Source organism: Durio zibethinus, chromosome 14 (genome assembly GCF_047325235.1).
Source record: "Durio zibethinus cultivar Kanyao isolate XHJ-2024 chromosome 14, ASM4732523v1, whole genome shotgun sequence".
NCBI classification, from domain to species: domain Eukaryota; kingdom Viridiplantae; phylum Streptophyta; class Magnoliopsida; order Malvales; family Malvaceae; genus Durio; species Durio zibethinus.
Window position 1 is genome coordinate 10552175 of NC_143175.1, and position 17321 is coordinate 10569495.

Sequence of the window (17321 nt, forward strand, 5' to 3'; positions counted from 1 at the left end):
TCCAGATTCTGTAAAGATAAACGATCAGGAGCCAAATCGATAATGTGTCGATATTGACTGATGAAGTCATGTGCCATATCACTCCAAGAGCGAATACGAGTCCTATCCAACTGAACATACCATCTAGCGGCAGAGCCAGTAAGACTGTCCTGGAAAATATGCATCAAGAGTTTTTCATCATGAGCATGAGCTGCCATCTTCCTGCAATACATGGTGATGTGGGTTTTGGGGCACTTGGTACCATCATATTTTTCAAATTTTGGTACTTTGAACTTATAGGGAATAACCACATCAGGGACTAGGCAGAGCCCAGCAGCATCTACTGACCCATAAAAGCTAAATCCTTCCACAGCCCTTAGCCTCTGCTCTAGCATACTAATCTTGAAACTTTTCTCAGCTTTTACTCTCATCTTTTCCTTCTCTTTTTCTTTTAAATCATCTAGATCAGGAATTAGTTCTGCTACCTTTTCGGTGAAGACAGGATTTATATAACTGTTATATTGCCCTGGGTTGAAGGATGATGGCATTCCAGGATATGCAAAGTGTTGTGGTGGGACCTCTTGAGCAGACTGGGCTTGAGGTGGGCCAAAACCTGAAGGGTATAAAGGGTCAGCCACTTCTTGTAAATGGGGAACTTGTTGGCTTGTATTTCCTTCGACTCCTTTCCCCTTATTCATGTTATTTAGAGCTTCCAGAATCTTGCTTAGTTCATTTTTAATCTTCTCCTGAGCTTTTTCTAACTTTTCAAATCTATGAGAATTTTCCTCCTCCATTTGTCTTGCTCTGGATCTTGTGTTGTATGGATGAGCAGGGTTTTTGCTAGATGGAGCTATTCTGGGACCTTGAGTACTATACTTATGATTAGAAATGTCATGCTGTGTCTTATGTATGATGCTTTGATACACAAATAAAATGTACATTTTTCTGAATGAAATCTAGTATGAAATGAATGCAAATGATTGTGTTAAAACATGGTCATGAAAGTAATGCGGATGCATACAATCAGACAAACAACATAGTTAGTTTCATGAATGAAATGAAAGTGATGCTGATGCATAACATTACAAAAAATAATACATAAAGTTAAGCAATCAAAATGATTAGATAAACACCTTTTTTGTGTCCTAATTTCAGGGTATATCTATCATTGGGTAGAAAGGGCTCTATCCTAGGGTTAGGCACTCTTAAGGTTCACTACATGTGATTTTAAAGTCAGAGTCTAAAGGTTTTCAAATTGTTCCTTACATCCTTGTCCATCACAGACTAGTAAGGCACCCTAATCCTCACCCATTACAGGCTACAAGCGGAAAAGGTTCAATTTGAGTGGGAGTATTTCGCTAGCCACTGCGGAGGCATTAGACCTCACGAAAGCAATAGGTACTTTACTCCCTCCTAGAGGGACGGAGCTCGGGTATAGAGCTCATGTTATGCACATGCACATGAATGACATAATTAACAAAGTAAATAAACATGACTAAAAAATTACACATATATACAACAAGGTTCAATTTTATTAGGCTTTTGGATAACACAAATTATTTGCTGGCCTGACTCTCAAGGTCCCCAGCGAAGTCGCCAAGCTGTCGTAACGTCTAGATCCGGGGATCTATCGCTAGACATTGACTTTAGGGAGTCGCCACCAATCTTTTTTATCTAGGTGCGATTGGCCACCTAAGGAATCTGTCCTTTCAGGGAACACCTAAGTTTAAGGGTCCCTAAAAGAATAGGTTCAGGTCTGCTAACCAGAACAAGGTTCGGGAGTTCGGTTACGTGTGAGGAAGGTTATAGCACCCTCACAACGCCCATCAAAAGATGGTACCAGCTTAAATTTGTGTTATCCAAAAGCCTTAAAATTTTACCAAGTAATTAATTATTGTAAATTATTCTCAATTGACTCTAATACTTTTAGCAGAAAATTGAGAAAATTCCCTCACCTCAAGAGTATGCAAGAAAAACTACTGTTTCACTTACAGAGGCTCCGTCGTCGGATTATTTAAAGAAAAAAACAAAATCAAAATTAAGATAGAAAGGAAGGAAAGAATGATTTTTTTTTGTAGGAAAAATTGATACTTTCAACTTTTCCCTAAAAATATTTTTTGGAAATTTCGATTTTCAAGGAAAATTGATACTTTCAACTTTTCCTCAAAAACCTTTTTTTTGAAAATTTATTTCTAAGGAAAATTGATACTTTCAACTTTTCCCCAAAAATATTTTTTTTTTGAAATTTTGATTTTTAAGGAAAATTGATACTTTCAACTTTTCCCCAAAAATATATTTTTTTTGGAAATTTATTTTTCTTTTAAGGAAAATTGATACTTTCAACTTTTCCCTAAAAATATTTTTTTTCGAAATTTATTTCTGAGGAAAATTGATAGTTTCAACTTTTCCCCAAAAATATTTTTTTTTTGAAATTTATTTCTGAGGAAAATTGATACTTTCAACTTTTCCCCAAAAATATTTTTTGAAAATTTATTTCTAAAGAAAATTGATACTTTCAACTTTTCCCTAAAAATATATTTTTTTTTGGAATTTTTTTATTTTTATTTAAAGAAAATAAAATAATAAAAAATAAATAAAAAGAATATTACATAAACCTAATCTAATAAGTAAAAAAATAAAATAAACAAATAAACAAAGAGAAAAAAAAATTCAAAGAAAAAAAAAAAAAAAAAAAAAACCTGGAGCGGCTCGGATCGCGGCTCGGCTCGGCTCGGCTCGAGGCAGGAAAACGGCTCGGGGGGAGCGGCTTGGCGGCTTGGCTCGGCTCGGCTCGGCTCGGAGGGGGCTGGCACGCGCGGGTCAGAAAGCGGGTCGACGCCCGGGTCGGGTCGAGTTGCGGCAAAACGCGCGGATCCTCTGGGTTACTTAAGGCCAAAACGACGTCGTTTTGGGAGGGTATAAAAGGCACCTTCCTCCATTTTTCGGCAGAACGCTCCTCCCCCTCTCTCTCTCTTCTTCCTTTTTCTCTCCCTTCTCTCTAGAAACCGAAGAACACCGGTGCCGGATTCTGGAAATTTTCGCCGGAATCTGGAAATTTCACCGGAAGTTGGCCGAAAAGTCACCGGTTTCTGGGATTCTTCGCCGAAAACTGGGCAGGTCGCCGGAAACTTCAATGTTGGCCGGAATTTTCACCGAAAAATTCAAACTTCGCCGGAATTTTCGTCGGAATCTGGAAATTTCCCAGAAATTTCCAGAAAAAATTTTCGCCAAAAATTTCTAAAAAATTTTTCTCACTCCCAGAACACTCCTAAACTTTTTCTAACTTCCTATACGCCTCCTTTTCTCTCAAATCAGTAGCTTTACTTACTGTTTTCTGTGTGTCTTGCATTCTGTTCCAGAGTCCCTTTTATAGGGATTGATCAGGAGTTCCTGATCAATCCCAATTCCTCCTTGGACGGGAATTCAATCTTTGAATCCCACTGGACTCTTCTGATTGAATTCCCATTTCCAATGGGATTCTTCAGCCTTCAATCTCAGCCTTCCAAAATCAAAATCAAATAAAATAAAAAACTAGATAATTAGAGAAGATAAATCAGCAGATATTATAAGATAAATAATAATAAAAAAATATATCAGATATATAATTAGATAAGTAAAAATACAAAAATGAATAAAATAAAAAAGATAAAAAATATATATATATATATACATAAATAATAAAATACACATAAATACTAACAAAAAAATAAATAAATAAATATACATATATTAATACATAATAATAATAAATAATACAATACATAAAATACAAAAGAAGAAGAAAAGAAAAAAAAAATACAAGATAAAATTGAATTGGGCTTACCCATTTGGGCCAGGCCCAATTGATCTGGGCCGGACCCAATTGGGTGTCTACATTTATCTAGCTCACATGATCATTTGGTTTTGATTATTTTGAATAAAATGTAATGTGTCAAATTATATAAAGTAATGACAAAGATATTTCAATAATTTAATATATGATTAATTTTATATTATGTTAAAATTCAATACGTAATTTAATAGGGGTATTATAATAATTTTAAAACAAAAGGCACATGTCATCTTCTTATGAAACACTTATAATGCATCTATGTAATTACGTATGGAGGGCATTATAACAATTTTAACCAATTATAGTAAAAATGATATTTTTATAATTATGATATAAGGATATTATAATAATTTTGATTAATAAGGGTAGGACGAGTATTTTTCATAATTATGATAGAAGGACATTATAATAATTTTAACTAATTATGGTAGAAGGGTAATTATGTAATTATGATAAAAAGTACATTATAATAATTTTGACTAATTATGAGAAAAGTGATATTTCTGTAATTATAATAGAAAAGTATTGTAGTAAATTTGAATGCGTGTTAACATCATATCAAATAAATAGAGGAGCATTAATGGGAATTATTTTAACATATGTTACTTAACATTTAATATGTAATTTAATAGGGGTATTATAGTAAATTTCAAACAAAATTTCCTATGTCAAGTTTTTATGAAGCAATTACAAGGGTATTTTAATAATTTAATATGTAATTAATTTTATATTATATTAAATTTTCATATATAATTTAATAAGGGTATTATAATCATTTTGAAATAAAATACCACATGTCAATTTCTTATAAAACACTAATAAAAGCATTTTTATAACTATAATATAAAAGATATTATAGTAATTTTTGTCAATTATGATAAAGGTGTTTTAATAATTATAGTAGAAGGAGTATTATAGTAATTATGACAAATTACAATAGAAAGCATATTTTTGTATTTTTGTAATTATTATAAGAGGGTATTATAATAATTTTACTAATTATAAGAAAAAAATATTTTCGTAATTATGGTAAAAAAACATTGTAATAAATTTGAACATGTGTCGATGTCACATCAAATAAATAAAGGGCTATTATAGTATTTCGAGGAAATTGTTTTAATTGATTTTGAAGCAAAAAGCATATGTCAACTTCTTATTAAGCACTCGTAAAGACATTTTTACAATTATGATATGAGAGTATTATAATAATATTAATCAATTATGGTAGGATTTTTTTGTAATTATAGTAAGATGATTATTATAATAATTTTGATAAATTATGAGAGAATGGGTATTTTTATAATTATGGCAAGAAAGTATTAAAGTAATTTTGCTTAATTATAAGATGAGGAGTATTTTCATAATTATGATATGAAGTTATTATAGTAAATAATTATAAAAAATATTAATTTAATTATGGTAAAATGATATAATAGTAAATTTAAACACATCCAATTCTTATCAAATATAAGGAAAGGTATTATATTAATTTATTTGGGGACAGTTTTATAAATAATTATAATATAAAAAATATTTTTGTAATTATAATATGAAGGCATAATAATAAATTTAAACACATGTCAAATTCTTATCAATTATGAAAAAGGGTATTATAATAATTTAATTAGGTTTTTTTTTTCTTCTTATAGTATAGATTTGTGTTTTACAATCATCCACAAAGATAAAAAGCATGAAGTTTTTGAATTTTGTTCAAAGTTGTAATTAAGGCCTCCAATTTTTATGATAGTTATATATAGCTCTTACTTTATAGTTAATTGGTTTTTGACTCGTGCAATGCATAAGGTTTTTAATTTTTATAAAATTATTTTAATTAATTAAGTTTTCAAAAATATTATTTTTCTTTTAAATTCTAAATTTATATATTTTAATTATTTTAATTTGAACTAAAAGTATAAAAAAATCTTCATAAATAATTGTACTTAAAATTGGAGAGCATACTTTATTTTTATTTTTTTCAACAACCTATAGATTGTGTTTCCTAACTTAATTTTAAAAGAAAATATTTGGATTTTAAAATTAGTGCAAAATGTATGATAAAGTAGATGTAAATATAAACATTATTTTACAAAAACTTTTTAAATTTAAAGATTTGTTGGATGTTTATTTAGTAGTGGGTTTGAAATATTTATACATATTTATGAATTTGAAATTCACGTTTTTATATCCTTTAAATTAAATCAATAATCATATTAAATTTTATTAATTTATGTATGTTACATATATTTTATTCTTGTAATTTATATAGCAAATAAAATTCAAATTCATTTTCTTAAATTTACCTTTCTAAGCGTAACAATAGTGTTTTTTGATTGGACAATCACTTATTCTAAAATAAGTTATTTTAATTTTTATGAATTTATCAAACAAAACATATTAAAATTTTATAGTCCAAGATATATATGTTAAAATTAATTTTAAATTTTATTTTTATATATTAAAAACCTAATAATTTGATTGCAATCAGCATATTTATATATGTCAACTAACCATTAAATAATTAATTTTAAAATTTTTATTAGAAAGCTCATTTATTAATTACTTTTTCCTACTTCTATGTACATGCATTTTAATAAATATTTTTAGATTATATTTTTCTAGTATTTATGGTTACCAAAATTAAACCTTGATCACTAAAACTAAAAGTTTAACATTCCATCAATAATTTACGTGGTTATTGGTTATTTTTAGATTATATTTGATGCTAAATGATAAATATAAAATATGTATAATATAAAAATTAAATCAATATTAAGTGGTATTAATTTAACTGTGGGTGAAATTTATCTAAATAAAGTAATTAAATTAATAAATTACTTTTATAAAAATTTATTAATTGTTTAAATGATTATATAGTTTTTAAATATTATAAGCTTTTATTTAAATATCAAATAATTGATAGGTAATAAGTTTTAAAAATATGGTTTTTATATGATTAACCAATAGGAAGTAATTTAAATTCTTTTCTAACATGGTAGAAAATCCGCCAGTTAATATAGTATTATAATATTAAACAAACAATTATATAAAATTAAAATTTAATTTTTCAGCAATAATTTAAATTTAAATTTATTTTATTATTTTATTTAAAGATATAAAAGACAAAGTTTTCGACAAAAAAGAAAAACATTCAATACGAATGGATTGTATTATTGACATGTGGATAATCTTAAGAAATCTCTTATTTCCTCTAATAAATGTATTTTTATTTTATTTTATGTATTTTTAATTTAAAAAATAATATAAAAAACTAAATTGACTACATTTATTTTTTTATTATTTATGTTAAATCATTCTTATTAAATTTATATTGTTAAATATCTAACTTAGAACCAATTGACAACAAGTAAAATGGCTCAATCTGAATATAAGACTATAAGATATTGAAAATTTATTAAATGTGAGATAACCCACTTTAACAAGCCTTCATTAAATGTAGACGAAGATAAAAAAAATCTTTTACGTGATAAATTAGAAAATGACAATAGAAAGAAATCATAGCTCTGATCCATGTTAAACATCTAACTTAAAATTAATTTACAGTAAGTAGAGGGGCTCAACCTGAATCTAAGACTATAAGAAATTGAATATTTATTAAATGTGAGATTACACCACTTTAACAAACCCTTATCATATGTAGACAAAGATGAAAGAAGTCTATCATGTAACAAATCTGAAAAGGCTACGAAAAAAAATCTTGATTTTGATACCATATTAAGCATCCAACTTACTACTAGTGGAGAGGTTCAACCTGAATATAAGACTACAAGATATTAGATATTTATTAGACGTAAGATAACCCACTTTAATATGATATCAGAGTTAAGATTTCTTTTCGTTGCCTTTTTTAGGCCTGTCACATGATAGATTTTTTTTATCTTTCACTTATACGTGATAGGAGTATGTTAAAGTGGTGTAATATCATATTTAATAAATATTCAATTTTCTATAGTCTTATATTCGGTTGACTATCTCTAATTACTATCAATTGATTTTAAGTTTGATGTTTAACATAGTATCAAAGCTGAGACTTTTTTTATGTTGCCCTTTTCAAATCTGTCACATTATAGATTTTTTTTTATCTCCGTTTACACGTGATGGGGGCTGTTAAAATGATTTAGTTAATATCTAATAAATATCAAATATCTTATAGTCTTATATTTAAGTTGGTCCCTACATTTACAGCTTATTAGTAGTAAGTTGGATGCTTAACACTTATGAAGGGTATTAAAACTTTAATTGCCAATATTAATAAATAAAATAATTTTGTCTCTTTCTTCAATTATAAATATGTAGCTCATGAATTATATTTATTAAAAAAATATACTTTTCAATTTTGGTATAAAATATGATCTATTGGCTCCACCTTTAAAGCTACACACACATACATATATATATATATATTTAATATATTTATTTTAAAAAAATTAATAGATAATGAAATCAATTTAAATTAATTTTAATATGTCAATCAAATTAATTTTACTATCATTATTACACTAATTTCAAAATTTCTTTTTCATTTTTTCTAAGCACATTGAATAAACATTATACTTAATTATTCTAATTGTAAAGCATAAATTACTTTCAATTTAAAATACTATTACTCTTAATTTGGTTCGTAATTTATTTTAGTCAATTAATCATTTAAAAATAAATATTAATAAAAATGATTAAATTTGTTTTATAATAATAAAAATAAGATATTTTAAATTAAATATATTTTACCATTAAATTTTAAATTTTAAATTAAAAATGCATAATTAATTCTGAACACTTGTTAATTTTTTAAATTATTCAAATATTAAAAATGTAAAGTATCCATATCAAATTATTTCTTTTTTATTAGAGTTTTTGACTTTTATATATTGATATAAGATTAAGTATATAGTTTTTTTACTTTATTGTTTAAAAAAATTATAACTACAAGTGATAGTTATAATCTAGTACTATATTCAAATATAAAAAATTATCAAAATAATCAAACAAATAAATCAACCAATAAACTAGAACGTAATTAGGTAAATTCATCATAGAATTAAACTAAATCCATATATGTTAAAACTTGAATCTAAGACCTTTTGGTTCTAAAATCTCTTATACTCTTATACTATCACTACATTAGAGCTCTCAAAATTAACTTAAACCTAAAAACTTTGTCCAACTTACCCAAACTCAAGTCTAACTAGAAAATATCGCAATACAAATTTAATCGAACCAAAACTAAAGTATCCAAAATTTAATTTAAAATATTTGAAAATTTTAAAACCCAATATTTTAGATCTAAAATGACCATAATCTAAAATAACTCGAATTTTCTTTAATCTAAATTGATGTGATCAAAACTTGACCCAATTTGCTTTATAGACACCTCATACCAAAATACAAACATTGCAACTATGTCTTCTCAAACAATAAAAAGGTCTAGTTGTTCAAGAATGAAATGAAATTACATCCCATTACATGACTAAGCCATAATAAAGAATAAAAATGAAATTCTCTCCTATTTTTTTAATTGTATGATATTAAAAATCATGAAACTTTAATTTTATAATTTAATAGTAAATATATTTAAATTAAAGTTTTTTTTTTATTTCTATAAAAATTAATAACACCTAAATGATTTAGAACGAAGAAAGTAAAAAAATACTAATAAATTAAACATCTACCACTAATAAGCTGATAATTAAAAAATTTTTAAAAAATAGTAGTATAATCCAATTTAGAAAACTCTCTATGGTTTGTGAATCCAAAATTTATATCATCTCAAAACCTTAACAAGCCATTAATGAAAAAATTTTCAGGCTCTGCTAAAATAGTATTTATGATAAAAGTGATAAAATACAACCGAACCTAAAAACCTATTAAAAAAATCAAATCCGAATCCAACTAAACTTAAATGGATGAAAAAGAAAATTCAAAATTTAAATTAAAAATAATCAAATTTGATATAATTCAGATATGAGATAGATTTGACCCAAATCTATAATAATTTAAACTTAATATTAAAAATTAAAATTATGGAATTTTCAATTAGAAGTTTTTATTTTAACCCGAATCCAGTTAAAAAAACGACATACTATATTCTATATGATCCGGTCCCATCCAGAAAGGATCGAGCCCTATTGACGACGAAATCCTTGAATCCAACAATTTGCCACCGGTAGTTACTGGCTATAACTATCCATATGCAGGTCCACATCTGGTTGAACCAATGGAGGCAGCAACCTTGCAGTTTCTTCTGCATTCAAAGCTTGAAATTAAGGGCAACTATTTTTCTTAGTTTGAATCATAAAACAAGCAAATGAACAGAATCAGATAATAGATGAAATACTTTTTTTTTTTTTTTTGAAAATCTTGACTTAGTCTTCTCTAAAAAGAATATACCCTTCTCTACATAACTCCAAACCGCAAAATTCCATTTTCGCATTTCACCGTAAAATAATTTTAAGCATTTCCCCTCTTCTGTTTCTTGTTCAAGTCCACAAGACGACGAACAGATTGATACACCAGGAAAATAAAATTTAGAGTCCTGGTCGGTCTTCCCCACCTTGTCTTTGATTTTCTTTGTTTTGTTTCTTTGTTTCTCACTCGTATTTACCCCTTTTAACACGTATTAAGATTCAAGGGTGTTTCCATTTCTTGGTCATTTTCTCAGTCTTTGTATCCCAATCTCCAGGTTAAGTTCCTTCTCTTTTCTTCGACCCTGAATTTTTCTTGCCCTCTTTGTCATTTTTTTCTTCTTTTTACACATGTATATATAAATCTATTTTTCTTTGTAATTTGTGCGTACAATAACTTAATCTTTGTATAATTTCCAGCTTTTGTTATACTGTTTTATCTCCCATATTTCTGATTTTTTTCTGAATTTGCAACCCCATCTCTGTTTCTGCCAAACCACTGTTCCTGTTTGACCTCTGTTTTCCTTTTTCTTCCTTTTTTTTCTCTATAAAGTCTTAAGTTTTAATTCATTGAATCTTTTTCTCTGGAAATTTGTTCATACCTTTCTTTGTTAAGAACTAGGCCATCTTTGAAAATGAAAACAAGGGACAGCAGAAGCTTCCCTGAGCTTGTATCCGAGGTACAAGCCTCAGTGGAAGAGGTAGCCTCATTTCCAAAAGAATCAGAATCAGAAGCAGAACCAGAAAGAGGTCTATTCTTTGAATTCCCACGTCTTCTGCATAAACTTTCTCCAATTTTGAGTGACATAAAGGATAATAAAGATGTTATGGACACGGTTACTATCCGAAAAGCAATGGAATCGCTTGAGAAAGAGCTTAGACGTGCTAAGACTTTGATCAAAAGCCCTGATTCTAAACAACCGAATACATGGATCGAAGATGTGATACAAGATCTTGGGAGATCCATAGGCCTTGTGCTCTTTGCTAGCATTGATCTTCATTTGGATGTGAAAGAGAAGATTGGTGCATTGCATAAAGAATTCATGAATGTGAGGCTTGATGCAAGCTTAAGCCTCAGTCCTAGCCCAAGCAATCAACCCGAGTTTGTTAGTGCAACAGCATCAGAGAAAGAAATTGAGGAAAGAACAGAAATAGAAGAGGAGAGAACAAATCGTACGATCGATGATGTTGTCTTGCAACTGAAATATGGTAATGATGAAGAATTCAACTTCGCACTTTTGGACTTCAACGAGTCTACTAGGCATGGATTGATTACAAATGAATGGATAAATGAAGAAGACATTATTCCCATTCTAGTTAATCGGTTAGGATCATGTAAGCCAAACAACCGTTTGATCGTTCTTCGGACGCTGAGAAACCTTGCTTTAGAAAATGCTGAAAACAAGGTGCCATATTCTTTTCTTTCCATTTTTTATCCTGTTTTCAATGGAAAATTTTCTTGTTAGTTATCTTACGTTTTATACTAGTAAACAGGAAAAGATGGCAGATGCTACTTCTTTATCAGCATTGGTGAAATCTTTGACGCGAGATGTGGAAGAAAGGAGGGAAGCCGTAGGGCTTTTGCTTGATCTGTCAGATCTTTCTGCAGTTTGGAGACGGCTTGGCAGAATTCAAGGGTGCATTGTTATGTTAGTTACCATGTTTAATGGGGACGATCCAATTGCTTCGGACAATGCAGGGAAGTTATTAAATGCATTGTCAATTAATACACAAAATGCGCTGCATATGGCAGAGGCTGGTTACTTCAAGCCCCTAGTGCACTATTTGAATGAAGGTAACACAAAAATATCATTTACTTGCTACATTTGAGTTCTTGAGTGTTGACTCTTAGATGTTTTACAAATTTAGTATTGAATAAATATTAAACATGAAAACAAAGCGGTTCTAATCACACGACTTTGTTTTAACACAATTAAAATAAAGTTTGCTCATCTTAGAATGTCCATCAAAATGTGTAGTAACTAAACTTGCATAAAAGTTGAAATGTAATTCTAGCACTCTTCCATTCAAAGGCTTAAGTTACCCGTTAAAATCATCGCCATGTCTTGCCAGGCTCAGACATGAGTAAGATCCTCATGGCAACTGCAATGTCAAGAATGGAGTTAACAGATCAAAGTAGAGCTTCCCTTGGAGAAGATGGAGCAGTTGAACCTCTTGTTAAAATGTTTAATGGTGGGAAGCTTGAAGCGAAGTTATCTGCTTTGCATGCATTGCAAAATTTATCAAATTTGCCAGAAAACGTACAACGGTTGATCAGTTCAGGCATGGTAGTATCTCTACTTCAGCTCCTTTTCTCTGTCACATCTGTGCTCATGACTCTTCGGGAGCCAGCTTCAGCGATTCTTGCAAGAATTGCAGAGTCAGAATCTATTCTTGTTAATCAAGATGTAGCACAGCAAATGCTCTCCCTTCTAGATCTCTCAAGTCCTGTAATTCAGTATCACCTCCTACAAGCACTGAATAGTATTGCTGGCCATTCTAGTGCATCCAAAGTTAGAAGAAAAATGAAGGAAAATGGTGCAATTCAGCTTCTTCTACCCTTTCTAACCGAAAGTAACACTAAAATCAGGACTGGAGCATTGAATTTACTTTACACTCTTTCGAAATATTTACCTCAAGAATTGACAGAACAGATAGGGGAAAACCACCTGAACATCATTGTCAACATTATCTCATCAACATCATTGGAAAGTGATAAAGCTGCTGCAGTTGGCATACTGAGTAACATACCCATTAGCAATAAGAAAGTGACAGAGGTGCTTAAAAATGCAAATTTGCTGCCGATTTTGATATCTATAATGACTTCAAGTCCTTCAACCTTAACATCCACATGGCATTGGTTAGCAGAAGGTGTTGCAGGTATATTAATTCGATTTACAGTTCCTTCTGATAAAAGACTACAGCTTCTTGCAGCACAAAATGAGGTGATTCCTTTGCTTGTGAAGTTGCTTTCTAGTGGATCCCTGGTTGCTAAATCTCGAGCTGCTACTTCACTAGGTCAGCTATCACAGAATTCACTGTCTCTGCGAAAGTCGAAAAAATCAAGCTGGTCCTGTGTCCCTCCTTCCACTGCTGCATTTTGTGAAGTCCATGACGGCTATTGCTACGTTAAGAACACATTTTGTTTGGTCAAGGCAGGTGCAATTCCTCCATTAGTCCAAATATTGGAAGGTAAAGATAGGGAAGCGGATGAAGCTGTTCTAAATGCAATTGCAACTCTATTGCAAGATGAAATCTGGGAAAATGGAAGTAATTACATTGCCAAAATATCAGGTGTTGAAGCAATTATAAAAATCCTGGAATCAACAACTGTAAAGGCTCAGGAGAAAGCACTATGGATATTGGAAAGGGTTTTCAAAGCCGAGGAGCATAGAGTAAAGTATGGGGAATCTACTCAGGTTTTGCTCATTGATCTAGCTCAGAATGGTGACCCACGGTTAAAATCATTAACTGCAAAATTATTGGCAGAGCTTGAACTCTTACAGCTTCAATCTAGTTACTTTTAAGAGTACAATTCCTACTACATATCAACAACTGTTTTCCGCATGTCAATTTGCTTTTACAGTTTATATACATTATATATATTTCTTTATTTCCTATAATAATAGTTGAGAACTTAACTGATATACTTATTTGGTCACATTTTTTTTTAAATTGAGTAATCATACTATACTAAAATTGAGAAAACCTTATTATGAAAGAAATTTTTAAGAAGGGAGGCTCGAGTCAGCTGATGATCAGTTATAATCTAATGCGTTTCACTGTGCTAAGGATTAATCATTAATAGGATATTTGAAAAAGAATCCCTACAACATATTATCAAAGAACCTTGGGGCCAAGGTGAGCAGGGATTTTCTTTTTGTGCATAAGGATAAACAACTGTCAAATAAAAATTTAATAATTATTTAAAATTTTGATATTTTATTACAATCAATTAAATTTTAAATAATCTTTAAACATTTATGTTTACCCAATTGAACTCTTACACATTTATTTTTACTCAATTAACTCTCAATGAGATGGAAATAATTAGTTATTTTTTCGCTTATAAAGACTTTATTGATGAAAATAAATGTTTAAAAATTTAATCAACTACAAAAAATTAATAAAAGTTTAGATGATCATTAAATTTTAGTTCAGAAATTTCTTTTATCCTTTTGTTTTTTTTTTGCTTTTACGACCAAAAAAAAATGTTATAATTCAAAAAATTATATTGAAAAAAAAAAACTCGTAAAATTAACGTAAAGAATATGAAAATTAAAATCTGAGATAGAATTTGTTAGAGAAATTCTTGTCATATATGTAAATAGTTCGAATTTCCAAATAAAATGAACATTTGTATCCTTTCGCTTTTCCCTTTTTTTATTTTTATTTTTTGGTTTTCATCACCGACGCTATAAAAGTTATGCATCTGTTAGACAGGTGCCGTTAGAAACAGGAAACTCATGCATGGCAGTATTCCATGCCATTCAATTTTAGGGATTAAAACACAACTTTTCGAGAGGTGAGTGATCTAAATAAAATAACTTTCGAAAAGGTGGGTAATCTAAATAAAAAAAAAAAAAGAAAAAAACCCCGAAAAGCAAGATACGGGGCATTTCATGTTATTCAATTGTAGTGACCAAAACATAATTCTTAAAAAGCTGGTGAAAAAAAGATGATGTGGATTGCCCATGCATGACCAAAAACGCACAATGTTTGTAATGTTGAGGACCAAAGAAAAATTTAAATATTTTGGTGACTAACTGGGTAATTTACCCAAGAAATGTTGTTACCCTTTTTATACATGTCTTTCATTGAAATGTCAGCAGATTGTTAATCAGTAAGGCTTTTGGCATTTACAACTCAAACCATCATAAAATTAATTACCTTTGTTAAACATTGAACAAGAATACATGTGTTATATCAATTCAACAAGTTTGATTGAATTGCACTCAAAACATCATGTAATTTTTTTATTAATCACTCATACGTGAAGTGTATACTTTTTCTTTCCATCGCATCGACGAAAAAAAGGTATAATTACATGACTAAATGCTATAACTTAGAGCTTTAATGCAAACTGCATTACAGCACGATTACCGTATTTGTTGAAATACAAAATAAATATAGATTAACAGAGATCAACGTTTTAGATGTAATTTCATATTGCCATATCCGATGACTGCTCCTTAATTATTCTACAGATCAAAGCAAGCATCCCACAGCCAGCAGCAGCACAAAGCAAAGAGACTGCAAACCAATTCAAGGCAAAATATATGTTAATTTTGATATGTTGCAAATGATTATTGAATTTGAAACATCTGTGTTTCTACTTTCTATAGCGGAACTTCTAATTAATAATGAAAAAAAGGATGTTCAATTTGAAAGAAATGTTGGGGAAAAAATAATTTAAACGCTGTAGTTTGAAGACTGACCATCCTTCAAGGAAGCTTCTGTTCTTGCCCGTGCCCTTGTTTCTTGTCACCGGAGGACAACAAGCTTCAAGTTCAAAAAGCAGAATTAAAATTGACAAAGATGTATACATTCGATAAACAAAAGAAAAAAAAAATGATCCATATGTGACATTGAGAGATCACCTGCTGACTTGTTGTCGCTTGTTCTATCTTGGTTTTGATGATTTTCCATGAGAAGATGGAGATCGGCTCTGGCTAGAAGATGTTATGTATGATTATAGGTATCGATGATTGTTCCTCAATCTGATGAACTTCCTTCTCCAAATTTGCACACTTATGTAAGCAAGGAAAGTGTCTTCATTGGCTGCTATTGATTGAAAATCTGCTACTTTCTCTAAATTTTATCTAATTAGAATCGGATTCTATATGAAAGTTCCAGTCCAGTCAGAGAAGCCACCATTGTCGCTGTAGGCAGATGCCATTTGCTCAACTATATATATATTGGGGAATCAATTTTTACAATACTAGGCCCTTTCTGCCAGCCAATATGGTTTGGTGGCAAAGGATGCACTTCATCTCTGATACGTTTTGGACTAATGAAAAATATCAATTCACCATCAGGAGGATTATGCGCATCTATTTTCTAATTCGTAGATTCAACTGTTTCGAAAAGTTATAATACCAAATAACTGGATGCATGCATCTATATATATTTAATATATATAAATTCATGGATTGAGTTGATATCGCATAGTAAAACAGATCTACTTATTAGGGATCAATGCTTGTAAAGAGTATTCTGAGAGTAAAATCATGTGAATGAACTAAACCCATAACAAAAAAATTCGATATTTAAGATCGTTCAAAATAAAGATCAGGTTCGAATAAAGTCTGGAGACATCCTCGACTGTATTATCCCAAAAATAAACCTAGTTGACAAAATAAAATAAAAAAAATTATATAAAAACAAAGATACTTTATTTGTTACCGTTTACCTTTTCTATAAATAAATATTTATAATATGACAGATTTAAATTTATTTTATAATTTAAACTCAAATTTATTCTATTATTTTTTATTTGTGTTAAATTCAGATTAAGAGAAAAACTAAGAGATAATTTCAGAGATAAAAATAAAAAAGTTAAAGAAAAAAGCTCAGAGATAAAAATAAGACATTTTAAAGAAAAATTAACCCTCCTGAAGGGAGTGAGGGGGTATTTATATATATAAACTCAGATTAGATTATCAAAATATCTCTAATCAATTGTAAGTAACTCACTTAAGGTAAAAGATAATTATATTTTTATGACTCAAAAATGCCCCTAACACCTTCCATTAATTAATCTCTGTCTGTCTTCTAGCATTCATATTAGTTTTTGGAAACTATCTGTCAGAAAAAAAAATGGAAACTATCTGTCAGAAAAAAAAATGTGAAAGGAATAAATAAACCACGCACTCTCAAGTTGATCTATAGAATTGCTAGAAAATCAAGAATATTCCGTTCTCTATTGGGACTTTACGTTAATGCTTTCCCATTGCTTTAAACGAAAACATTTTTCACGAATGTGGATACGCACTTTGATTTAATATCCGCAGTATAAAAATCTGAAATGACAATGGAATAATTAAGATAGAAATGGCACCTGTTATATTTTAATTAATCATACTAGTTTT

General features: G+C 29.4%; 1 protein-coding gene and 1 long non-coding RNA gene across 2 annotated transcripts; one reads left to right on the forward strand and one right to left on the reverse strand.

Annotated features, from left to right (window-relative positions):
* The first annotated feature begins 10390 nt into the window (after window positions 1-10390).
* Window positions 10391-13877, forward strand: LOC111295381 (U-box domain-containing protein 44-like). Its single transcript, XM_022888843.2, has 3 exons — window positions 10391-11636; window positions 11725-12025; window positions 12304-13877. The coding sequence occupies exons 1-3, from the start codon at window positions 10866-10868 to the stop codon at window positions 13755-13757; spliced, it is 2526 nt and encodes an 841-aa protein (XP_022744578.2). The 5' UTR covers window positions 10391-10865; the 3' UTR covers window positions 13758-13877.
* Window positions 13878-15179: 1302 nt separating this feature from the next.
* Window positions 15180-15971, reverse strand: LOC111295276 (uncharacterized). The gene is made up of 3 exons (XR_002690794.2): window positions 15831-15971; window positions 15669-15732; window positions 15180-15483 (listed from the first exon to the last, which is right to left on the reverse strand). It is a non-coding gene; the product is annotated as an uncharacterized LOC111295276 (long non-coding RNA).
* Between the last annotated feature and the right edge of the window lie 1350 nt (window positions 15972-17321).